Genomic DNA, 26257 nt, shown 5'->3' with positions numbered 1-26257 from the left:
TTTACCCTCCTCCATCGCATGCTCTCACTCATCATTAACGCTTTCCCAATTTGACAACCTGTCAGCACTTCAGTCATTTCACTTATTTGTTTGTTTTTGATCATCCACACCCATTATTGTTTTATAAAAATAGATGATATAGCCCTGTTTATTTGCACCATCATCTGGACCGTAACAGCGATATGGCATGTTTTTTCTCACTATATGAAACTGATTTTGAAGTATAATTGAGTCTTCATAACTGAAGTTTCGAGCAAATTTAAACAAAATGATGCAGCACTCATGACGCTTTCTGATATGTTTTATTTTTGCTCCAATGGCCCAGAAAATCAAAATTTTGTGGCGAACAACTATACATAAACCTTTATTATACAGCTAATGTTTGCACGGTTCATGCCTCCCAGGAAGCAATTGGTTTTCTAGTTAGTCCTTGTCGAGTGTCTCGATGAGTTGCAAGCAACAGTTAGTGTGACATCACTCTCAAACCCTTCAAGTGGCAAAAGTCCCCCACTGAAGCCCTAACACGGCACCACTGATTTAAAGCACCTTCATGGCAGCTATTCCAGCACAGCTTGCACAGAACACAACTCCAGACAACATGTAAATCAGCAGTTATTTTTAGGGAACACTGGCTGTGAAGAGGTTACTGGAAGGTGGGAAAAGTTTGTCACTTACACATTGCGTGAAGGTAATCCATATCTATTGACACCCCATGATGTTGTCGTCATATAATTGTAGCCCGTTTGTGGAAATAGATTTATAAAAACACTTTAAACATTGCAATAACAGTGCAATTATAATAAATCATGTTTATCCTAGAATGCTGATATTGTACGTCAAAATCATTTTGATGTTGCTCTAGTTCCAGGTTGACGTTGGCAGTTCAACAAGGGCCAGCAGGGGTCAAATTGAGCCGAAACGATCCGGTACAGCATTCTGGCGCCTTTGATGAGAAATTATATTTTTGGTTGTTTGTTTGTGTAATCTAATCCATCCATGTATGCTCCAGGCCAGTTTTTGTATGATCCAGAACACAATTTATGTTCCCATTTATCGAGTGTACAACATTTTGGTCTATTAAGTGCTGCAGCTGCATGCAGACGGGTATTAACAAAATACTTTAGCTATAGGCAAATATGCCTTTTTGTTGATGATTTTAATGTTACCTCACCTCTGACATTACACATTTAAACACAGTATAGGAGTTTCCATCACCATCTCAGATATGACTGAACAACTTTTTGGAGTGAGCAAGGAACCCTTCCTATAAATAGCATAAATGAGATGTGAGATGACTGAGAATATTACATAAAACGTTTGTTCTAAGCCTTTTTTGAAAAAAATAACAGCATTCTAAATGTATGTTGTTGCGCAGAGGACATGCTAAAGTAGTTTTGTAAGACTGATCACAGTGTTTGGGGAGAAAATAGCATATGTGCGTAATGAAATGTCAACAGCTTATCTGTGAATTTCAGCTTGCGAGGATATATTTTTAGCTAATAAGTTGGAATTGCTGCATCTTGCAGTTATAAATATGTCATGTCGCGCATGTAAATATTCATTTCTAAATAAGATGATTCATCATGATAATCTGTAAATACCAATGTATTTTTGTGTCCATCACTTTAACTGATGATCTTACCGCATAACCAACTGATGATTTTGCTAACAAACACAATACCATATATACCATCTTAGAGAGGGAAAACATACAGTATTTCAGGCACCAATTAATATCAAAACCTGAAATCTTATTTTGGGTTTTCAGACTGGATTACATTCTCGTTTGTTTAAACCGCTGCATGGGAATTTCCACAGGCTCCCATTTTTTGCTGTATTGCAGAGAAACTTGTTTTTATGTTTTGTACTCATGCCTGTGTTAACTTCTCAGTGGTGTGTTTATGTTGGAGATCTAGTTCAAGAGTCTATTAACTAGCTCTCCCATGGCTAAATGATAACCAGTGCAGGGTATTAGACGGCTTCCAGCAGGTCAAGGCCTGGTTCATTTTAAGTCACTGTGTGTGGGAAAATGAATTGCTTCCAAAAAAAATCAATCACACGGCTACAACTGTTTTATATTCTTCCACATTCACATTTGCCAATGCCAGGTGCACTTGCAGTATTATTAAAACAGTAAACTTGCATGAAACTGAAATAAATATTTGAAACCAGAGCAGTGAAATTAACACTAAGCTATACAAGCATAAATTGTATATTGTATATGTAATAAACATCTTGAAATCAAGTGTTATATTTATCCATAATTTTTATTTCATTTTGTTGTTACTTAAATATGTAAATATATACTTATATTTGCAATAAACGAAAGACATATTATTTGATTGTTATTGTTATTTCAATGTCCAATGTCGCTATATTTAAACATTTGTGTGCGTACATATGTGCATATTTTGCAATAAATAAGATATATTGTCTATATTTTTATTTCTTCATTTATCATTTATTTATTATTTATTTACATTTCAAAACCTTTAAATCAGTTGTTTTGTTTATTCATTGTTCTTTCTCTCATTGAAGCTTTTGAGGACACATTCTTTGTCTTTTTGTCTAATTTTCAAATACGTTTTTGCTTCAAATCAAAGTTTATAATGTTGTGATTCAGTTTGTATCTGGTTGGTTTAGTTCGTGGCTTACATCTTTAATGAAGAATACACTTTAAATATTGTTTCAGAAGCACCAACACTAACAAGGAAACAGCTTATTTTGTTGCACGTCGAGTTTAATAATCACTTGGTGGAATTTTCTTTCTAGTCTGCTACTATTGAGTACAATCAACTTGGATTTTTAAGTAATTTCAACTTAAATTACATTAAACTGACTTGAATGGTAAAAAAATGGTTGAATCTTGTATAACTTATAAATAAAGTTGAAATGGCTTAACTTATTTTGACGAGTTAAAGCAATGTAAAAACATATGGTGTCATAAGTTATTGACTACGTTTTTTTTGTACTTGTATTTTGAATGTATATAATGTTTGCCAGTTATGACCTTCTCTGTAATTACATTCATTCCCAATGGATGCGAGGCTTTTTCACACCGGACGCTGAAGACGCATGTACTGCATTCAGAGCAGAAGCTACACACACCCATTATGCTCTCACACTGCCCATGTTTAGCTTGCAACTGAACCTGATCATGAAGTCCTACATTACGTTTTTGCTAATTTACGAGTACATTTTACTGTTTGCATTCTGTAAAGCTGAGTGACTAGCAGGGACCAAGGTGAGTGGAGCGTAGCTTTTGTCAATTGTATAATCCAAACAAATATTACTCTGATCTTCACTTTGAAAGCTGACACCAGAACGATCCCAACCTTGAACTCTGCCCAAAAAGCCTGACATATTACTAAGAGGAATGGCATATCACGAGTATCATATAAACAACTGATCGCGTGTATTAGGTTTATATTAAGCCTGCAGTGCTGCAGTTGCCAGTCACTCCAAATCCACCTGGATGTACTATCAGAGGAGTCTTCATTAGAGAGAAAGAGGAGTGAGTGGGTGGCCTGAATGGTATTTTCTGTACATCATGTGATCTGTGAGGGGAGGTTGAGCCGGGTGGGGGTGGGGCGCTGAAAACCGAGACGTCTCTATTTACAGCTGCAGTCGATATATGCTTTGATTTCCCCCCATCCAACAGCTAATCGGCAAGCTATTTGCCTCGCGCTCAATGTGTTTTTTCGTACATTCTCGTGTTACCCATTAGGCAACACGGTTTCCCCGTCTCCTCCTAATATATAGTGTCCTTGTCTTTTTGCCCTGTCTCTTTCTCTCTCTAGTGCTGGTCCTTTCACACCTGTCGACTGTGAATTCTTCAGGTCTTAAGCCAGAATCTTGCAAACACAGTGTCTTCTCTGTTGACTTGACCCTACAACCACTGGTGCACTCGTGACGTCCAATTAATGGCACTAGATCCTGTGTTACGACATGAATAAATACTTCTAAAAGGTGAAAGTTTACCGGGACTTGCCTTGGCTGTGCGTGTCAGCGGTGAATCGACACGGTCTTGTGATAAAGTGGACAGCCTGGGAGTATTACAGGCCTGGAATTCTTCAAGCCTGGTGAGTCAAAGCTCCAATCCGCACGGCTGTAAACCAGTGGACAACCTCGAGGGGCTTAATATTCAACTTTGATGTATATGCTAGAATTACTAGACGACAAATAGACTATATGATGAATGTACTGTAAATACTGTACTGTAAGAAGATGAATATACTGTGCATAGTGCCAACAAAAAGAATCACATAACAGTGGGATACAAAAGCTGTTATGAAATACATGTATTTTTTTAATCAATGTACAGTATTTTTATGTAACACTATCTATCTATCTATCTATCTATCTATCTATCTATCTATCTATCTATCTATCTATCTATCTATCTATCTATCTATCTATCTATCTATCTATCTATCTATCTATCTATCTATCTATCTATCTATCTATCTATCTATCTATCTATCTATCTATCTATCTATCTATCTATCCTATCTAATCTAATCTAATCTATCTGAACTATATAAAATTATCCAGAAAAAGATTCCCTCATTTTTGAAGCTTAACAGATGTGGTCATTATGAATTTTCATTGTATGGAAAACATCTGAGATTATGACAGAAAATCGTTGAATGTAAAATCGAGAGCTATAGATACTCATATTAATGTGTTAGTTGTTCACTAATACCTTTTTGCTTTCAAGTCATTATGGTTTCTATTGACGTCTTACTGAACAAGTGAACTATTTTGTAATTAGAACTCATTTGATTGTTTGGAATTCAGTGTGAACATGATTCAGATCTTTGGACATTTTGCAAGTTGTGCGCAACTGTAAGGCATCAACAGTTTGTGAAAACAAATGTTTTTAATTACACTAGTAATTTGGTCGCTTGCTGGTCTGTATCTTGCATTTTGCACATTACTCAGGCATCTATTTCCATCTTTCAACTTGTGTAAATTAACACTGTCACAACACCAACACGGAGTAATTTGCAGTGTACAGCTCCCTAATCGAGATGTGATTACCACTTATATCCCCTTGGGATTGGTGACAAGTGCACTGGTCAAAATTACACACACTCCATCTGCTGACAAGTAAAAAGCAAGAAATTACACCAGATACTTGGGTGACAAGCTGGAGAATGGCTGTTAATCAAAGCAAGAGTGGTTCACTGGTAATCAATCAAACAGCTGTGCAGTGTGTTTACCCAGAGGCACTGAGTGGAGAGCACACTGGCACACTGGTATCCCAGGGCTCTGACACAGCAGACACTCTGGATTCCCCACAGGACAAAACATATTATATTGACACACACACACAAACCATTCAAAGTTTTGGGATCAGTATACATATTTTTTATGTGTTTAAAAGTAGTCGCTTCTGTTCACCAAGGCTGCATTTATTTGATCAGAAATAATCAGAACGAGTAATACCAAAAGTCCTTTTAGGCAAGTCATGCCACTCGGCCGCCATCTTGGCAAAGCCTCCAGGCAACTATTTCGGACTAACAAGACCAGGCTCCTATCTAAATGAATGGGCAGAGAGTCAGAACTACACTTTCACTGGTCACCGGGACATAAAAACTGCATGTATATAGAAACAGCAGTAAAATATGATAAAAATCGCTGAAAACTTTGATGACTTTGCCCCAAAATAAGGTTTAAAACACCTTTTCCCCCACAGGTTATACTTTTACTACGCATGCACAAGGGCTCTCTCCCTCTCTGACGTGCGCGCGCTACACGGCTTGAAGCACAGTATGTGCGCACTCTTGCTCGCTCGCTCTAGATTCCGGGAGATTTGAACTAATTTGCGGGCATCAGGGAGCCGCTATCAATATGCGGTAGACACTTGGGATGTCTGATATTTACACAACGCACACATACACTGCATATCAAATCTGCCGCCTTTTCAAACAGTAATGTATTTTCCCGTCGCAAACCTCAACTATGCGCATGCGTCAGTGGAACCAGACGATAGGCTTAAATGTTTCCCGGCTTGACTGTTAAAAGCAGACGATTGGCTTTCCAGCGGGAGGGGCGGGACATGTGCATACAACCGCCATCTTTGGTGTTACGGGTTTTCCCTATATAGTTGTATTGAGGAATGAGTAAGTGGCATGTCTCTATATAAATTGTCTCTGGTAATAGTATTATACTGAAAAGAACCTGCATTTTCAGAATCATCATGTCTTCAGTGTCACATGGTCCTTTAGAAATCATTCTAATTTGCTGATTTGGTGCTTTTGTAACATTCTAAAAGTCCCTTTTAATCAATTTAATGCAGAATTTAAGTATTAATTTCTTTAAAAATAAAATCTGGCCCCAAACTGACATGATGGTGACTTCAAATAAAACAATTTAATGCTAAACAAATCTGAAAACACAATTAAACACAATAAAGTCTCTAATAAGCCCCCATTTCTTGCCTATAGCCTATAATGAATAAAAGAGCTTTTGGTCACACTCCACAAACACAAGGCCCCTAGTGAAACTTCTCAAAAAGCTAAGTTCACTAAGGCCCAGTGCAGAAGCTATCTTAAGCAGTTATGAGATGAGCCCATCAATTAGATCTGAAGGATTTAGTAAGTGTTCACTCCTGCACCGTTATCGTGTAGAGCGACTGCAGGGGAATCCCCACTGGAGAAGTACAGCAAGTTAGGGTTAAATGACTTCCTCTAGAGCACAATAATAATAATAAAGCAGAACGTGATGTGACTAACATGTGAGACCACATCCACAGTTCAGCAGCTCTGGGATCTGTTCAGCTGCTACGCCTGTAGTTTAATATGCATAACTGAGGGAAGATTTTGAGTGAATTTATGCTTTTGGGAGGAAGGGACAATTCAGCAAATACACTTGACCTCATTCCTAATTTTAGGATCCTGTTGAAATCTCTCACTGTTCACTGATGTTTAAGTGACTGGTCTGAAAATTTCTGCCGATGTGTCAGAATTGGATGTCCTAAACAGCTGTCGTAACACAGCATGTTATTTATCAGAAAGTCCAGGCTGCTCTTTTTCATTTAAACAATGAAGGACAATGGTGACCAGTGGCTTTCAGGCTCCAAAAGGGCAACACGTTTCATAAAGAGCTGATCTGAGGTCCTGAAGCTTTTGCGTTCTGTCCACATATAACACAAAGGAACAGTTCTGAGGCACCATTGACTTCCATCGTATTTATTTGTGTAGGAAGATATTTTGAAGAAAGTTTACTAACCAGGCCCTTGGGGCACAACACACACACACGTTTGTGTGTGTGTGTGTGTGTGTGTGTGTGTGTGTCAATGGTGCCCCAAAGCGGATGTACACAAAATAAATGTATACAAATGTATACATAAAACTCAAAGAAATGTATACAGGTTTGGAACAACTTGAGAGTGAGTAAACGATGACTGAATTTTCATTTTTAGGTGAATTATCCCTTTAATGTGAGGAACACAATTCAATCAAAAAGTTGTCATAATCTTCAAATCTGGCTTTAATACCTTGTTGATTGTTCAAATCTGGTTTCAGGGAGCTATGCAGTACTTCAGACTATTGATACGAAGCCTTCATTTTTTATTCTGGCCACGATCACCTACTTATAGAAGAAAAAGATTGTCTAACTCACATGTAAAGTGACCAAAGTGGCAAACTTGGCTAAATCAATTGATTACATAAACCTGATACCTAGTAAACACAGAGAGATATGTGACACTCAGACATTGTCATTTAGCTCCACTTGTATTGGTTGCTTTATACAATTATGTGTGCAATACAGAATCTCTGAATTGCACACAAAATTGTCATTTTGGAAACATGGTTGAGGAAAGCATGAGGAAAGGTAGAGTTCACCCCGCAAAGGCTGCTGACAATCTTTTATTTTTTGACATTTTAATCATAAGACACAGTAAACTAAATAAAGAGAACCAAAAAAGCACACTCTCTTCAGGAGAAGTCTCTAAGGACCTGCTGCACCAGCTGCCATTATGACAGATGGAAGCTCGGTGCAAATTGCTTGGCCCGACTATAACTTGACACCCCTGTAACCGTAAACAAAGCCGCTTTTCATCAGAGCACATTCCCAACACATGTACGCTTGCAAACACACATTTACACAACCTAATCCGTTAGCCTTAAGTGTTTGTGAATCCCTCTTTAAGGCAGAAGGAAGGGTTAGCGCTGCGAAATTAGTCTGAGTCAGGGAATTTAAATAGCTTTAGTGTCTATTTTGCGCTAGGGTTGTTCTTACAGTATTTACGCAGCAGTGTGCCAGAATGTGATAGCCTATATGAGACCACAGTGCACATGGTAAACACACATCCACAAATTACCACTATGAGGTGCTGTTTGATTGAAATCAACCTGAGCTGAGCTGTTTGTTTAAATTTCTTTGTTTTGCTCCAATGTGTCCAAATGCATCTGAATGCAGCTGATTTGAAATGAATTCCGAGATGCAATGTGCATACTGAGCTAAACGAATCATACATATCTCTAGTAATAGGCCTAACCCGAGTAAAATGTTACTTCAGTAAGTGTGCTCAATTTGTTTTTGAATAAAAAATGGCCAAAGAACATTTAGTTTCTATATAAAAATAATGTGCTGATTGATTTAAAAGTCTTTCAAGCAAAACCGCCAAACATAGTAACGTTATTACGTAACATCTGCAAGTATCAAATGCATGGTAGTGTAAAAATAAAGATTGCATAAACAAATGTGCATACAGTGGGGTTCAAAATTCTGAGACCACATGCAAAACCTTCGACACCTTGAAGAATGTTTTTGATTTTGAAAGATTAACGAATAACAAATATTCAAGATTCTGCCCCCTGAAAATACTGGGTCTAGATTCTAAGAGCTGATCTGGAATCATTATCACATTATTAATAAATGATTACATGGCTTTGTGGAAGATTTGATTCTTATTGGTCAGTCGCAACCTTCTGTGGTTGTGTAAGCTAAACTGTACGGTATATTTTGACTGTTGTCCATGGCAACCACTGTCCTACATTGTTTCATGTCTCGTAGCAGTCTTCTCACATATAAAATTATTTTTAACATTTATATTTTTTGTTTCCATTTATTATCTTTTTTTTAAAATTTAAGTAGCCATGTAACGATTAGGATAATGTACTCTACAGTTCAAGGCTCCGTTCGCTTAATAAGTACCTCTGAGGTGATTTGACAGAGGAAAGATCTTAATTGTGATCTCAGGCTAATTTGGTTCTTCAAACGAATTTCCAGATTTGATTCAAATACTGTATCTGGATTAAGTTGCCTGATATCACTACATTTTCTTGTGATAGGAAAGGGCAGATATATCGTTTCACTCGTGATTGGCTGGCGTCAAGACAGCACCGTAATGACAGCATATTATTAAAGGGTAACTAAACCCTTTTTTTAAGGGGGGGGGGGGGGGGGGGGGGTTGCACCTGAGGCATCTCTCTGTATGCAAGGGTGTGGTTATTGACAGCCTCTGACGTCAGAGGGTACCACAACTTCCAATAGGAAAATTCAACTGCAGTAGCCATGTTCAACCTGAAGAGGGCAGCACTCAGACGTTTTTACACCATATTGTAGAATTTAAACTTTAAACTTTAAACCCAAATGTCAAAAAATGTACTTGAATAAATGAACAGCATTTATGAAGCTCCATTCTTACAGATCAATAACTAAAAAAAGTTGTTGAAGTGTTTTGTTACCCTTTAAAAACACTGTAAAAAGTGATTCTGAGTTTTAGTCAGGTGGACAAGTAAAATCATGTCCTGTCAACTTGCAGTGTCTCACTACACAATAGGATGAGTTATAACAACCTCAACTTGAAGGGAAATTTAAAACTTATAATAACGTGTTCATATAACAACAAAACATAGGTTCTTTCAACTTTCTGCCTCATGCGCATGTGCCAGAATCTCTACGTCATGATGACGTACTATTTTAACGAATTTGCCCCAGACGCACCATCGCCATTTTCTGCACGAGAGGACGAAATCACGACACGAGTTGCTGATGCGAGAAAAAAGAAGACGAAGGAGCTCTTATTTGAACGACTACAGATGGATTTTCATAGTAAGTATACCGTGTTCTTTCTTTCATGTAAAAATTAAGCTTGTTTCGTTTGCGCTCACCGACCGCGTATTGATTTCAGGCTATCACATTTGACAAACTAAGACAACTTGATAAGTAAGTTAACGTTAATCAGGAGCCACACGCACTGGCACGCACATTTTTGCTAGCTAGTGTTAGACACCGAGCTGCTGTCGAGACGTGAGCAGAAAGAGAAGTCGTCTTTGACTTGTATAAGTTAATGTTGGTAAATAGATTTTAAAAAAAGTGTACATATAAGTTACTTTTTAGCATGTTCTTGATCGAATCTCATTATCGTTAGAAACACAGAATGATAACGTTAATGCCTGAAGCTCCGCCACCAGTCCATATTTATGTTTACCATTACGAATAAAAATAAAAATGCTTGATTTACTTATGTTATACGCCCAGTTGTTATTTTTTTCAAATGACACAGGCTAGCATAATGTTTTTGAGCACATGCAAATGGTGCGTCTTCTGTAGGCCTACATATTGCCATGATTTTGTATTAATATAATGTCAACTTTTTGTAGTTCATAATCACATAATTAAACTTTTATGTCTATTGTATTACCTGTGAAGCCCTGAAGAATCATGAATTTCAGGATTACGTTATTTATATAAAACATTTTCACATAATATAAGCTATATTTACAGCACTGCTCAATTTTATATTGACAGCAACATCATAAGTGTAACATTAAATACATCACCAGAAATAGAAATAAAAAGTTTAATAAAAATTCTCATAATTGTATTTGGGAATTAAGATGTTTTAGGGCTGCACGATTATGACAAAAATCATAATTGTCGATTAGCCTATTCCCTTAAAATTGTAATGGGTGATTATTAATTACAAATTATTGAATGATATTTTGAATAGCCTAGCTTTATCACAGTGGTTCTCAACTCGTTTGCCCATGGCACCCACATTTTCCCATGGTAATTTTTTATGCCTATTATAATAAATTTATTTACGCAAAATTTGTAGACTCAAACAAGTACTGTTCCCCTTTACTTAACATAAACATAAATTGTAAGAATATGACTAATACTGATAAATAAACGCTTAACAAGGTTAAGCTATTTAATAGCAGTCCCAAACTAGTTTTGTTAATACAATGTTGGATTTACCACAGTCTTTTAAAAATAATATTTATTATTTTATACAAAGTTAATATCAGGCTATATACAAAGTGAACATAAATGCAAGGGGAGAGACTTTTTATTTCAGTGTACACTTGCATCACTGGTTGTTCCTATTGTGCTGCGTTCTTGTTTGAACAATTACGTTATCGTGGCATCCGTAATCGCAATTAGATATTTGAATAGTTGTGCAGCCCTATGTTCAGTGAATATTTCTGTATGTAACATGTATGTGTACTTGGATGGAGTTTTACTGTTTTATTTTTTTATTTGCAGCATCAGTATAGTGCCAGCAGAGTGGAAGCAAATCAATGAGGTGGTGTTGCAAGATTTGCAGATTTTCCTCGCCCAACCAGCGTGCCCTAATCACACACTACAAGCTTAAACACTGTCATCAGGCAAGTCACTGTCCACTCCCATGCATCTATAAAGATTGTGTATGCACATTTAGGAGTGAACTGTCTCTGAAGAAACATTTAACCTGCGAACATAGTCAATGTCTTCAAGCGTCCTCAAAATTGCTTAAAGCAACATCAAATGTGAACTGTGACCTGTGTAATTTTTCAGAGGCTTGCAGTATTTCACAGTATTTTGCTCATCTTACAACACACATTAAAAAGAGAGAGTCAGTGAGGTGCCCCTTTCAAAACTGTAGTTTACACCGTAAACCTGTGTTGTTCACTCAGCTGCGCATAATAGCACCAAATTAATAAAAAAAATATATATATTGACCCGCGTTATTTTCTATCATGCGTCATGCACGTTTGTGATGACGTAATAACGCACCAGGGTTCGATATAATCCAGTTGAGTGTGAAACCAGACCAACGCTGCGGGGGTCGCCAGGAACATTTGCGCTTGGGCTCGGAGTCCAGACCGCAGCGAACGAGCCCAGTGTGAAAGCACCCTTAGACATTCCTGGTTTAAGTGACATGAGCTGGTTACATCTACTATTAAATCTTATTTTGGTGCTGAACAAAAAGGTAACAAACAACTGTTGTTGTACCACATCACTGGTGATTTATTTACAACAAAAGTATACAAAAAGTACATATTTGAATTTAATGTTTCTATTTTTCAAGACAGAGGGAGGGGGTGAAAGGATAAATGAAAAGAAAAACAAATGATTGAACCAATAAAGCAGGTACTTTAACCATTCTATATTTTACAGACAACAAACCAAAGGATGAGGACCGCAGCATTGCTTGGCCTGCCATGGTACATGCGAGAGACTCCTTCAAAATTCATGAAGATGTGCGAGGTATGCTGAAACCTTTAAAGCAAAACAAGGGAAAATTGAACATTAGATCTCTTAATTTGCAGGGGTCTGGGGACTTTAAATTGCTTGTGAAATTGGTTTTAAGTAATAGTACCTTAATTTTGTTTTCTTTCTACAAAGCCCAGTGACCGAGAAGAGGATGTGATCAAGGGTGTGGTGATCGGAATCCTAGTGGTTGTGGAAAATGTTTTGGAGCCTCTCCCAGAAATCTACAATGACGTTGCCCTGGTGATTGAGGAAGAAGTGGTGATGCGTCACCTGAGTGACATACCTAATGCTTTTCTGAACCTGATGGGCCTTGTGTACGCATTAAACCTTGACTACCCAAAGGAATTAAAATTCACTTTTGAAGTGATACAGCGCCTGTTCATTGGAGTTGGATCAGACTCTTGCACCGCTAGAATTCACTCTTTGAAGAGCAAGTTGCTGAGATAAGATAAACTATTTTCTCCTTCTTGCTACTATTAGCACTTACACTGTTTTAAAGTTTAAGACCATTGTTATTTTAGATCTCATTGTTTTAAGTGTAACATTGGTATTCTTTAATTTTTTTCAAACAGACTGTTTTCTTGTTGCCTTGTCCTGCTTCTCTTTCCTTGTCATGTCCGACGTTTGATTGGGAATTGAAGACACTGTTTTATTTGAAGTTGTTAAACACAGCTTATAGTGAATTCTTCATGTACACTTGTTCCTACTATGAAAATATCTGATAGTGACAAGGAGAGTTATTTGTACTACTATCTTTTTCTTGTGATGTTTTCATATCTTTGCAAGTCAAATCTGTTTTTGGGTGCAGTGCATCCGTTTAAAAAATAAATGCTGAGAGTTTAAATTTTGCAGTTGTGTTGATTTCATAAAAAAATCTGGTTCCGGGTAGATATCTAGAACTTATTGTCAAAGCAAGCAATGAAGTCTAGTAAACTCAAAAAGTTAAGTTGTGATGTTGAGGACAAATGACTATTTTGTGTCAATTAGACTTGGTTAATAGTTGTGAAAACATGAAAAATTAAGTTCAACCAATATGTTTTTAAGTTTACTTAACAAAAAAATCCAAATGCTTATTAATTGATATGGTAAGTTGGCCCAATTTACAGCAAGTTATTTCAACAAATACATATAAGTTGAGTTAACTTAACTCCTAATGTTGGCTAAACTTAACTGAGTCAATGCAACAAGATGACTTGACCAAGTCAAGTTGTGTCAACAAATCATTTTTTACAGTGAAGGTAAACAGCCAAAAGGGAAAAATGGCCTTAATTAATGATCTTATGAATAAAAGTTATATTAGATCTTATGTGCCAACAAACACGCACGGTTTAGTCCACATTTTTTGGAGAGACTCGATCACTTTATATGATGAACAGATTGAATTTAGGCTTTTATTCACATATTAACATTCATAAGCGAACATAAACAGATGCTCAACAGAACATGCTTGAGGTGCGAGAACAAACCTCATTGGTTCTTACTGAAGCTCAAACGTGCTGCGTAACACGAGAATGAACCTCATTGGTTCTCGCATGTCAAGCAAACATGCTTGAGCTTCCGTTTTAAGGGCCAATATCATATTTATATTTGGAACAGCAGACTGCATTTTTTATATTGCGTTATTTTATTTTACATTTTGTAATTATCTGCATCTACTGCACTGCATCAAACCACCAATAGCTGTCATCTTTCAAATGAATCCACGGTTCATACTAACTGTAAGTAGCCTAATATGTGTAAGCGTCTGATAAAATCATGACAATTATTCCCTCACAAATAAATCTCTCAATAAGAAGAAATTGGCAATTGTTTTGGCTATTGTCTATTTATTATAAACCGGACGTTTTAAATAAAATAATATTATATTTCTTTTAAATAAATGGTAAAGCATGTTTCACTCATCTACAACCCTTGTTAACAACCCTCTTCAGCTTACATACTGCAACGTTACCCGCCCCCCCCCCACACACGCACACACACACACACTCTCAGTATTGATCTCAGAGTACGTGACCTCCTTTGCACAGCATCCTGATCCACCCTTCACTGTACGCTCTTTCCATCAGTTTCTAAGCACTGTCAGAGAGATGGAGCAGCATTCCAATCAAGCCCCTGTTTTATGTCCTGTATTCGAGACAGACCTAAATAAGCCTAACATGGGCTATAATTTATGTCTGCTAGCGATGCCGTTATACATCACCAGCGCTTTTCTTTATAGCACCTGTCGTCTTCTACTCTGTTGCCGCTGATGGCAGATACATCTCACACTTAATAATGGGGCCTTCAGAAATGCACATTATGATAGACGGCTGCCTGTTGTAAAAGCAATATATTTCCGAAAAAACGACATTTCTTTTAATTTCCACTGTGCCTCTGTGCCAGGCTGTCTCTGAATCTTCAGGACTAAGTGCCTTCTTGAAGGAGATTTTAAATGCACTAAAGATAATATTTTCATGTAGTTTTGAGAATAACCCTTTTGTGTTTTTGACCAAAAATACATATAAAAAGAAATGCAATAGAGTATTAGCCCATTACGAGGAAATGCAACTCTCAAAAAGAATTAAAGCTTATAATGTATGTGTCAGGTTGTCAGGTTAGTTTTGATACAAAAAGCATCATTAAATAAACAAGAAAAACATTACACTTGTCTATTTATTAAGATTAGGGTTTGTCTATTAATACTGTGCTTGTATGCACAAAAGCTTGTATTAAATATCTGAATCATCACTCAAATTGGGTTTATAGAAAAGTGCTGCGCTATTACTTTTTGAAGCAATTCGACTTTCGGGTTTTGCCTGACAAGAAAAATGAGTGAAAAAGATCTAGCAATGAGCCCAAGCCATATGTGACATAAACATTTGACATCGCAAACAATGCAGAGAATGTTTTTTTTTAGAAAACAATGCATTTTGAAAAATTTCTTTATTAGAAATTACTTATGTATAAAAATTAACATGCTTCACATACCTCATATGTCTTATTTTACAAATACTTTAATTCAGGCACTGTTTCTGACGATTTTTTCTCTTTTAGGATGAAAAGCAAACATTAGCAATCGGGAACACACATTAAGTTGCCATTTATCACGGTCAACATAGACATTTTATTCTGCAGCACAAACAGTGCAAAAACAAAGAGGAGAAATCATAAGAACTGAATCTTGAATTCACAAACATCTAAAGAGACAAATCAGCTTGTCTCCTTAATCACCTGACATTTCCAGATACGAATACTGAATCCTGTCATCTACTCTCTCCGAGCTTCTCAGAACCATTCCTTTACTTGAGATTGGTGATGCTTTGAATTTCTTTAAAAGTCTTCGGTAGCTGCATTCTTATGAAGGTTAACTTACGCGCACCCTCCTGGTCCAGTGGATGTTGGTTCTAATATCTCGAGCGTTCCTTTCCAAGCTGGCGTCACGCCATTTCTAAATTGTGATTTTTCGATTTCGCACAGGTGACTGTGACAGCTATAGCACATTTTGACAACAGGGCAGATTTGAGTTCCTCAAAGGTGTGTACTTATGCACAAGCAAACATTACTCCAAAGAGCACTTCGTACATCTTCAACAGTTTCACAAGGCCCATGGTGAGGTAACAATACAGCAACATAGTTCAACAGCATTCCAGAAGGTTCTTTTTTTGTTGTTGTTGAAAAAACTAAAAGAAAGAAATAAAGAAAAAACAACACAGCACAGGATGTCAAAACCAGCATGCTCAACATCTGTAAACAATGGTTACTGCCTTTGCTGTTGTCATCACCAAGGAGAAAACAAGAAGAAGAAGCTCCAAATTATTATTTTTTTCAATACTTTTTTCTTTTTTTTTTCTTTTTTTTTTAGCCACCACATAGTGTTAGCGCCAATGGAACAGCAGACACTGACATGTTGTCCTTAATTAGTGTGTATCACTTTAACAATGACATCTGCAATAGATAGAGCAAGCTGTAATGGAATAGTCTGGGTGACAGACCGTCATTCCAACATCAACGTCTCAACAGTCACGGCCTCCCCAGATGCTCCCTGTGTGACTTCACATAAGATTCATTAATGGAAACATGTCTGTGGGGGTCCTCCAACCATCCGCTGTCTCACTTCTATACGTGACATAACGTGAGAGTGATTTATCTTGAGATGCTGTCTTCCAGGGGTCACTTCTGGGATTCGGTAGTGGCCTTTTATCACTTGGCTAGATTGCATGGTTGCTGTAGCTGATGTACGTTTGTTTAGGGCTGAGTCCTGCAAGGGAAGAGAGTGTGTTACAAAAATAGATCATATGAACGCAGCTGCTTTATTAGAATTTTACGACATTAAGTGTTGGAGGTAATTCGATAACACTTTATTTCGATTGTCCGATTTTGACATTCTAATATACTGTATTTGCAACTACATGCCAACTACCAGTCAGAGTATTAGTAGACTGCCTGCTTAAAGGGATAGTTCACCCAAAAATGTTTAATTTGTCATCACTTACTCACCCTCAATTGTTCCAAGTTTCTTTCTTCTGTTGAACACAAAAGATGATATTTTAAAGAATGCTGGTAATCAAACAGTTGACAGTAGCCATTGGCTTCCATAGTTAGGGAGACAAACACTATGGAGGTCATACTGTCAACTGTCTGTTTACCAACATCCTTTAAAATATCTTTTGTGTTCAGCAGAAGAAAGAAACGCGTACAGGTTTGGAGCAACACGAGGTTTCGTAAATGATGACAGAATTTTCATTTTTGGGTGAACTATCCCGTTAATATCTGGTCCCACAACAGACATTCGACTGAATATAAGCAGCTTTGCAAGTACACGTCAACTTATTCTACTAACCCTAACCTAACAGTCTTACTCTAATGAAAGTGAGTTGACATGTAGTTGCAAATGAACAAGAGTTGGTTGACATGTAGTAATTTGGTAGGATATGCACTAGCGAAAACCTTTATCAAAGCGATATGACGCAGTTTTATTTCTTGTCAGGCCTGGTTGCAATGTGAATACTCCTCCTTTGATACTGCTATTAACTTGCCAGAAGTCAAGTAGCATGTCTCTTTTGATATCAGACTCTGTCTTTCTTTGATATCAAAGTGCAAATTACTTGACTGAGACGGTTGTCACCTTCTGCAAAGGAGGGCCATTTAACACCTTCTAAAAACATGCCAGTTACCAGCAAACAGTGACAAGTCTGCTATTAAAGCATTCCATCAACAAAAACTCAATCAACAGCCAAATCCTGTCATTCGGCATCCATCTTGCAATAGCTGTGTAGTACAAACAATCACAAAGTGTAGCATGAGTGACACTGCCTTCAGCTATTTTTGTAATGACCTTGCCAAAGAAGGAGGGTCAATGGAAAATTCAAGCTCATTGCATCATTATATGGAGATCAAAAGGTTACCTCATGCAATCATGCAGGGCCGTTTGAATAAGGAAGGTGAAGTGACATTTGACCCAACACTATGGTGCAGTTCTCAGTCTGGACTGTCCCTCGGTGTATGGTGCAATGACCCATAGGTGCAGTCAGATAAATAGCACTATTTCAGCTTAGAGGGAGGGGCGTTGACACAAAATGAAAACTTAAATGATTCTTGCTCTATATAAAATATCGATGGAGTTGCTTGATTTTATCTAGAATAGATTCATACAGCTCTATTTTAATGCTATCCCAATTTGTTTGTGTTTATGCAATCTAGGCCATGCACTGTTCTGAAAGTTTTCATACCTACTCTCTATTGTTTGAAAAATGCATAAAAACAAATTTGTTGCTATCTTTAGGTTTTTCCCCAGTATAGTGTTTCTCACCAACAAAGCTCTGTGTAAACAAGTGATTTGCAAAAACAATGCGGCATGCATGCTTTTTGTCTTTAGCAATTCTAACAAATGTCAGCGTATTCTCAATGCGTTGTTTATTATAAACTAATTGATATGCACAGTTTAAGCATTAAAGCCAAATTGAACATAGTTGAGTTTAACAATTAGATCCAACAATAAGCCAAGCAACAACCAATAATTAAATTCTTTACCTGTCTTCACTGTTTAGTTATCATCAACACATCCTGAAACACAGGTTGAGTGGTTACATATATTAGACAGGTTTCATTTACAATAACTTTGCAGCATTTTATACATCTATAATAAAAAATATGACTGAAAAATAAAAACTCAAACAATGGATGCCTGCTTCTTGACTCGGTTTTGCAATGCAAAATTCAAATGCAACACATTGCAGGAATAACATGTTTATCATATGGCAAGAAATAAAAAAAGCATTTGAACCTTGTACTGAGAAGTTTCTGTATGCAAGCTTTGATTTTTTTCACAGAGCATCAATCAATGTTGGATCCAAATGATTCTTTTCAGATGCTCTTCAACCCCCTGAATGCTCTCTCTGAAAGAATTCTGAATTCTGAAAGAATTATAAGCTTAAGCGGAATATTATGTTCTTTTAAAGTGTTTACAACAATTTAAGCATTTTCTTTATCGGTTGATTCATACTCAAGTACTTCAACCTCGAAGATGTACTTCATATTCACAACCTGAATAATGATCCCTTTACTGTCGGGTTACATTTTTTATCCAGAAAATATGTGGTAGTTATTTTAACAATTCGCAGGCAGAGCACAATTGTGAGATAATTGTGTCCTCATCAGGACAATTGTTTTGCGATGCAGAGACAGGGTCCTTATGCAAAAAGCACATTTCATCAAGTTTTCTAACACAACAATGTTATATTAAAATAATTTTGAGTTCCAGTGTTTTAGAAACTCTTTGTGAAGTAGATTTCAATGTAGGATTTGCAAAGGTTGTGATTGTGAATACATTTGCAAGGCACAGTAACAAGCTACGGTAAATGTAAAACATTATAAATAATTTAAAGATAAAAGCATATACCAATATATTAGGCATAATGCAGTTGAATTCTTCAGTAGTTTTTATATGCCACAAGCAAATTTATGTATCACAAAATTACAATACAGCCTATAAGCTTACATAAAAAGTGCACCACTAGCATTGCACTGGTCAGAAAAAGAGTCACTTTTTAGGGAAATCATCCTACAAATTGGCTTATTTATAGCTATCTTTGCTTATTAAGCTGGGGTAGGAGAAAGTGAAAAAGTGACTTAAAAAAATATTTTCACTAACCACTCACAAACATAATTTCCTAAAAAATACAAACTTTTACATACAACCCCAAATCAGAAAAAGTTGGGACATTTTGTAAAATGCAATAAAATCAAGAATCTGTTATTTGTTAATTCATTTTAACCTTTTTTTAACTGACAAATGTACAAAGAAAAGTTGTCCAATGTTTTCACTGACCAACATAATTGTATTTTGTAAATATGAACAAATTTTGATTTTGACAAGATTCACAATTGATTTTGTCACAAGATTCAGGGAATCCAAAGAAATCTCAGTCTGTGTTGGGTAAGGCAGTAGACCTCTGTTGAATGTGCGTAACCTTTGAGCCCTCAGTTGGCATTGCGCAAGATGCCATCATGCTAATCCGTTAAATACAGACACATGTGCTCAGGAGTAATTTGGAAAACCGTCTTCACTGAACACAGTCTGACTCTGCATTAAGAAATGCCATTGAATCTCTGTTACGCAAGGAGAAAGCTTTACATCAGTTCTATGTGGAGATGCCGGGAGTTCTCTGGGCCGGAGCTCATCTTAGATGGTCTAAAGACAGTGGAAATGTGTGCTGTGGTCCGATGAGTCCATGTTTCAGCTTGTTTCTTGGAGGAAATGGACATCGAGTTTTCAATTCCAAAGACGAAAGGGACCAACCAGACTTTCACCAGCAACAGGTGCAAAAGCAAACATCTGTGCTGGTATTGAGGTGCATCATTGCAAAAGGTATGGGTAACTTGCATTATTGTGAAGGTACCATTGACATGGAGGCATATATTTGGATTGTACAGAGACAAAAACTGCCATCAAGATGACATCCTTCTTGGGAAGCAAGACAATGCCAGGCCTCATTCTGCACGTGCTGAAACTGAGTGGTTTCTAGACACTCTGCACCATAGAAGGGATGTGCCTGCCTGTTTACTGCAGTCCAGATATGTCTCTTATGGAAAATGTATGACCCATTATGAAAAGGAGAATCAGGCATTGATGACCCCAGACTGTTGAGCGGCTGTCTTGTATCAGACAAGATTGGGTAAATATTCCTCTAGCAAAACTCCAACAATTAGTATCCTCAACTCCCAAATCATTAAAAAGTGTAATTAAAAGGAAAGGTGACAATTTTATAGTTCACAAAATAAGCTGTGTTTATGTGTTCTGGAACGAAAAGTACAGTATTGTGTATAAATGCGAACATTTGTATCTCAGAGATTAACAGTAATATAATTGCACATGTGTGTTTAAATGACTGGTTTAAGGCGCAAAAATTGAATATTTAAGCTTCGGCTAAGCCCATAGACGGATAAATGAACAAGCATAATTTGGTGCTGAAACAAGTTTATTTCAAAGTAACATTATGAACTCCTTTTTATGCACGGGCACGGGCACGTTCTACGTTCATTACATGGAGACAGCAACTCACACTAACACACTCTTAACAGAATAAAACAGTTTATAATGTCTTTCTCTGTATATTGATAAACTCTATGGTGTGTGTCTACCTATTGCAAACACAGATGTATAAGTTTCTGTGTTATAATTGAACCTTTTGGGGCCTCAATATGCCCTGAAATGAAATGACCTTGCACAGAAATTATCAGGAGGCATTAAAAATGTAATTGTCATTAAAAGGTAGCCTGAAGAAATATGCTGCATAAATTAATCCTAACTATTTTTTTTTAAAGAAAAGAAAACCAAAGCCTAACAAAAATGAATTAGTTTTAGATATGTGTACTAGAAACATAAAAGTATGCAGCATAATATTTTAACCACTTTGCTTTGTTTAACTACAGAAAAGATATTCCTGATATTAAATTGCAAAAGTCTGACTTTGTTTGTTTTTGGGTCAAGAATTGGGGAATCTGCAAATTATGTATCAAATTACTATATGTCATATATCACATTAAGGATTTAATGCAAAGTAAATTAAAAAACTACATAAAATTTTTTAAAATGTATAAGCTGTTGCACACTGCAGAAAACTCTCTAACCAAGGCAACAAAATGTGATATTGAATTGATATTGCACTTATTGATATAAGTCATTCATTAGAATGGTTATATTGTGGTCAGGAGACTATTTCAAGGAGACCCACAATGATCTTTTCAGTCATACAAATCCTGACACATAAAACGGCTGATGTAAAGCAGACTCATCATATTTACAACTCACCCAAGAGCAAAACTCTATTCCTTAGAGAACATAAAAGAAAACCTATTGATGTTTATTTAACGTTTCTATGAGTTTGATCAACTGACCTTGTCAGTCTCATCCTCATTCTTTGGCAAGTTTCTATGATCTTTGCAGGCAACATCAGACACACACATTATATTTTGATCTTGTTAGCATGCATCACTAAACTCAATTCACATACTGCATTTCAATGATATCAAAGACTGTTACTTCAGGATGTAATGGTAGCAAGGTGTCCTCTATATCAGTGATAAAAATGCTTGCCAAGTAGACTTTTGTAGATACACTAATGGAGTGTATGACTGCAAATAATATGTCACAAATATGCACTGACACTATAAGAATAGCTACATCAAACATGTCTTGTGCTCACCTTGACTAGTCTCAAGATCTTTTTTTTTACCACCAGTAGGTGAGATGACAAGAATTGTGACTTCAGAAGTGTGACTTTAGGAGCTTCCAAGAAAACAGAGTGAACTATGGCACATATGTGTTAAATGTGATACTGTGAAAACTAGTCACCTGCGAGTTAAAAACTGTGAAAAAGCAATGGGTATGAAATGCATCATATTCCTTTTGTTAATGGCTAATCACCTTAATAGAAAGCACTGCTGCAAGGTACACAGTGTTTCTTCAGGGGTTGCGTGCTGCCTTTTTAGGCAGCATAAATAATCAAAACACAATATAATTATGATATTGCCTATTGCACAAGCCAAACAAATAAATAAAAAAACATCAGTGTTGCATAAAATATATTATTGTTAAAAATACTATTGAATAATAAAAGGTCCCAAGACAGTGACCTAAAACAGACCTTCATTTTGAAGACCTCCATTTGACTTCTCCCTTAAACACAGGACTGAAATCCTCTCTAAAATCCACAGAAACTGCATTTATATATCAAAATGCATCAGATCATTCCAAAACAATGCCAGATGGACTTATAATCAAAAATCATTCAACTGCATAATTCTATATCATGCCTACGTATAATTCTATAACATATGTCTACGAACGTTGTAGACCAAAACGTCAAGATATAAAGTTACATACTGTTTATGGTCGTTCAGCTTTTGATTTTGCTGCTCCACATGATTGGTATGTGATACAAAAGTCATTGCAACTAGAATAATATATTTCAATCTCTGCATTTAAAAAACCTACTAGGGAGTGTTTTCATTACAGTTTGTAAATGATTTAAATGAATCTATATGTGTGTGTTTTGTAATGTAGGTTTGTATGACTTTCAGGAGATTTTAAATCTCCTGCCAGGCTGTTGTTGAAAATAAGAACTTGTTCTTAAGTGACTTGCCTGGTTAAATAATGGCTAATAAGTTGTGTTTATCACAACGTTTATTTTACCCATAAATAGAAAAACTCCATTATAAACCCTGTAGGAAAATCTCGAGGGAACCAGTGGCAAATTAGTCTTCTGAGTTTTGACATCATCCCTGCACCACTCTATTGAAACAAACAATTTTTTTAGTCATCTTCACAAAATCATGATTTGACTCCAATTGAAATCTGTGTTATTGTAGTGTACCAATGCTAATAATAATGGTGATATCGGCCTATAACATACACATAAAGATGAGTCCTTGCTTGACTAGAAACACAGTTAGGAACTACATAATAATTCAATGTCATGTAATTCACTAACACTTTATAGCAATTTTCTATCACATTACACTACATTAAGACACTTTTATTTAATGCAATTGGAGTCTTAAAGGAGAATCACAAATCAATTAGAATCAACAAAGAGATTCTATTCCACCATTAATGCATTCATGAAATGTTAGACATCCCTGAGCCAATGAGAAATTATTTGTTAGCTAGCTTTTGCTTTAAATGTAAAGAAACTGCCTGTATTAAATGACTCCGGAAAGATTTTTTAAAAGGGCACATGCTAATGTAGTCACTGACTCTAATACCTCATTTACAAAAGCACATTGTTCCACTACAGTGAATTCAAAGTGGTGCTATAGAGAGCAAACAAAGCACTGAGCACATGAAATTCATACTGAATTCACACTGGTGATGTAGTCTGGCATGGTCATGCAACCGGTGTTAAATATTTACCTAAAACATTCTGTGCTAACTAGTCATGCTTAATTGAGTGAATTTTCATCTATGTAGCAACATTCATTACACAATTTAATTCTGTTGTCAAAACATTTATCTGGATGTCTCCCTTAATTCAGAGCAATTTGTTATTAAGACCCACAATATGATTTACTGGGTATTGCTACATTGCAAAATTAATACAAAATGCAACATAATGAAAGCAGAGTGGATGCGCGTTGCTGTGAATGCCAAATGCAATGTAATGGAAGCAGATCATTTGTTCCTTCCTAGTCAAACATGATACTTTGAATCTGCTTAACACAATATTTTATCCAAGAACTAGTCAATGTACAGATATATCTTGGGAAATGTCATAGTAAATTCTTAATGGATTTTAATATTCGTTATGCATATCTCTGACTGGATTCATATTTCTTTATGGTTTCTCAGCTTACATGGCCCAAAAGCAAGGGGTCAAGGTATCGCTGGTCAGCATTGACCCTGTTGTAGAACCCCGGTTGGTAGAAGTGACACCATCTGGCTGCAAATAAACAAGTTGCTCCATTGACGACAATTCAACAACATCTGTTTATTCTGAGGGGAATTCTTCTTGTAAGCAACATATTTAACTATATTATAAGTACATATTTTACCACATCTATTAAAAGTCTGAAATGGATTTATATTTTTTCCCTGTCTGATACATTTGACGTCAGAGGTTAGGGTTATTAACTAGTAAGGTTAGTTGCTAATAGCTGGATGATTTTAAAGTCACCATGAAATCAACAATGACAGTTCTTGTTTTTTATGGAATATTGCAGTATTTATAATAAATGATGTATCCGTGGACATTATTTTTATTTCATGTGCCCTTGTAATCTTTAATTAAAATAACTTCCCCTTCATATCTTCTCTTCAATGGCGACTCCAACCCAGGTGGTCCAGCTGATTTGAGGGCACTTCGGGACCGCACAGGTAGATCTGTTTGCCGCCTCGGACACGTCGCACTGCCAGCTGTTTTACTCCCCGACCAAGGGGACCCTTGGCTCAGATGCACTGGCACAGAGCTGGCCTCGAGGTCTACGCAAGTATGCATTTCCCAATGTAAGCCTTCTAGCACAGACCTTATGCAAAGTCAGGAAGGGCGAGGAGCAGGTCTTGTTAGTTGTGCCGTATTGGCCCAACCGGACCTGGTTCCCAGAACTAGTGCTCCTCTCGACAGCCCCTCCCTGGCCCATTCCTCTGAGAGAGGACCTGCTCCCTGAGAGACGAGGCACTCTATGGCACCCTCTGAAAACTCCATGTCTGGTCCCTGGACGGGACGCGGAGGTTCTAGGGGACCTACCCCAAGTGGTAGTTGACACGATCACTTCCGCTAGAGCCCCCTCAACGAGGCGTCTCTATGCGTTGATGTGGAACCTGTTCATTGAGTGTTCTTCTCACGAGGAGAACCCCCGAACTTGCTCGATCAGAGCCGTGCTTTCCTTCCTGCAAGATGGGTTGGAGCGAAGGCTGTCTCCCTTAAAGTGTATGTTGCCACTATTTCTCTGTCCCGTTTGCTGTCTGCCCCTATATGTTGACAGAATGCAAAGCCTCAGGACCCCAGACCTGCTCTTCTTCTGTTACGGACGCCAGCCGAAGGGAAAGGCTGTCTCCAAGCAGAGGATGGCCCACTGGATAGTGGGTGCCATCGCCTTGGCTTACGAAGCCCAAGGCGACACCTAACACGTTCGCTAGGTTTTATAGGCTATGTGTTACCAATTTGTTATTGTCGACAAAGACTAATCTGTTCAGCCCTGAACTTAATCAATCAATCAGGGCATTAATGAAAATTATAATTATGCAAACTGGGACTCTCTTGACTCTTAAATGGGACTCCACTCTTTTGAAGATGGAGGGTACAGGTTTGCTTCTGCTTTAGAATGCAAGTTATTTCTGCTGAGGCAGCAGGCTTTTTTTACTGCTGTATTACAAAGTTGTTTATGAGCTGCTGTTTTATTGATATTCAAATTAGCAGGTGAGGTGGGTTTCGGCAAGGACTGTTGTACCGATTCAACTGATTTGCCTCTTGATGATTTAAAAAACATATTTCTTAGCCTATCTCTGATGCTAAGCGGTAAGATTCTAACATAAAAAACATTTTGCAAAATTAGACAGACGATTAGGGGTTGTCTTGTTATGATCATTACACTGATGCCATTAAATGTCTTCATTGCGTTTTATGGCATTATTAAATAAAAAAATACACTGGTTTAGACCAATCCAGGAATAAATAATTGAAGGGTAAATTGGGTAAATTAATCCTTTAAATCAAAATTAAATCTAAAGTTTTTGCATTAAGACTCATAACCGGACTGCTGAAGCATAATTTTGTTACTGAAT

General features: G+C 36.9%; 1 protein-coding gene across 2 annotated transcripts in view; it reads right to left on the bottom strand.

Annotated features, from left to right (window-relative positions):
* Positions 1 to 15401: 15401 nt before the first annotated feature.
* Positions 15402 to 26257, bottom strand: part of grm4 (glutamate receptor, metabotropic 4) — a 181625-nt gene continuing 170769 nt past the window's right edge. Inside the window, exons 11-12 of one of the 2 annotated variants that reach the window (XM_077198026.1) lie at positions 18508 to 18540; positions 15402 to 16735 (exon numbers count right to left, since the gene is read on the bottom strand). In XM_077198026.1, coding sequence (XP_077054141.1) covers positions 18521 to 18540 — 20 coding nt within the window. In that variant the 3' untranslated portion in view covers positions 15402 to 16735; positions 18508 to 18520. The remainder of the gene's footprint in view (positions 16736 to 18507; positions 18541 to 26257) is intronic. The other variant, XM_077198025.1, reaches the window with a different exon arrangement.

The sequence above is a fragment of the Siphateles boraxobius genome, unplaced genomic scaffold (genome assembly GCF_051911475.1).
Source record: "Siphateles boraxobius isolate OS27281-9 unplaced genomic scaffold, OSU_SipBor_1 41, whole genome shotgun sequence".
Taxonomy (NCBI): domain Eukaryota; kingdom Metazoa; phylum Chordata; class Actinopteri; order Cypriniformes; family Leuciscidae; genus Siphateles; species Siphateles boraxobius.
The sequence above is the reverse complement of the archived record's forward strand: the minus strand, read 5'-3'. Positions and strand labels throughout refer to the sequence as shown.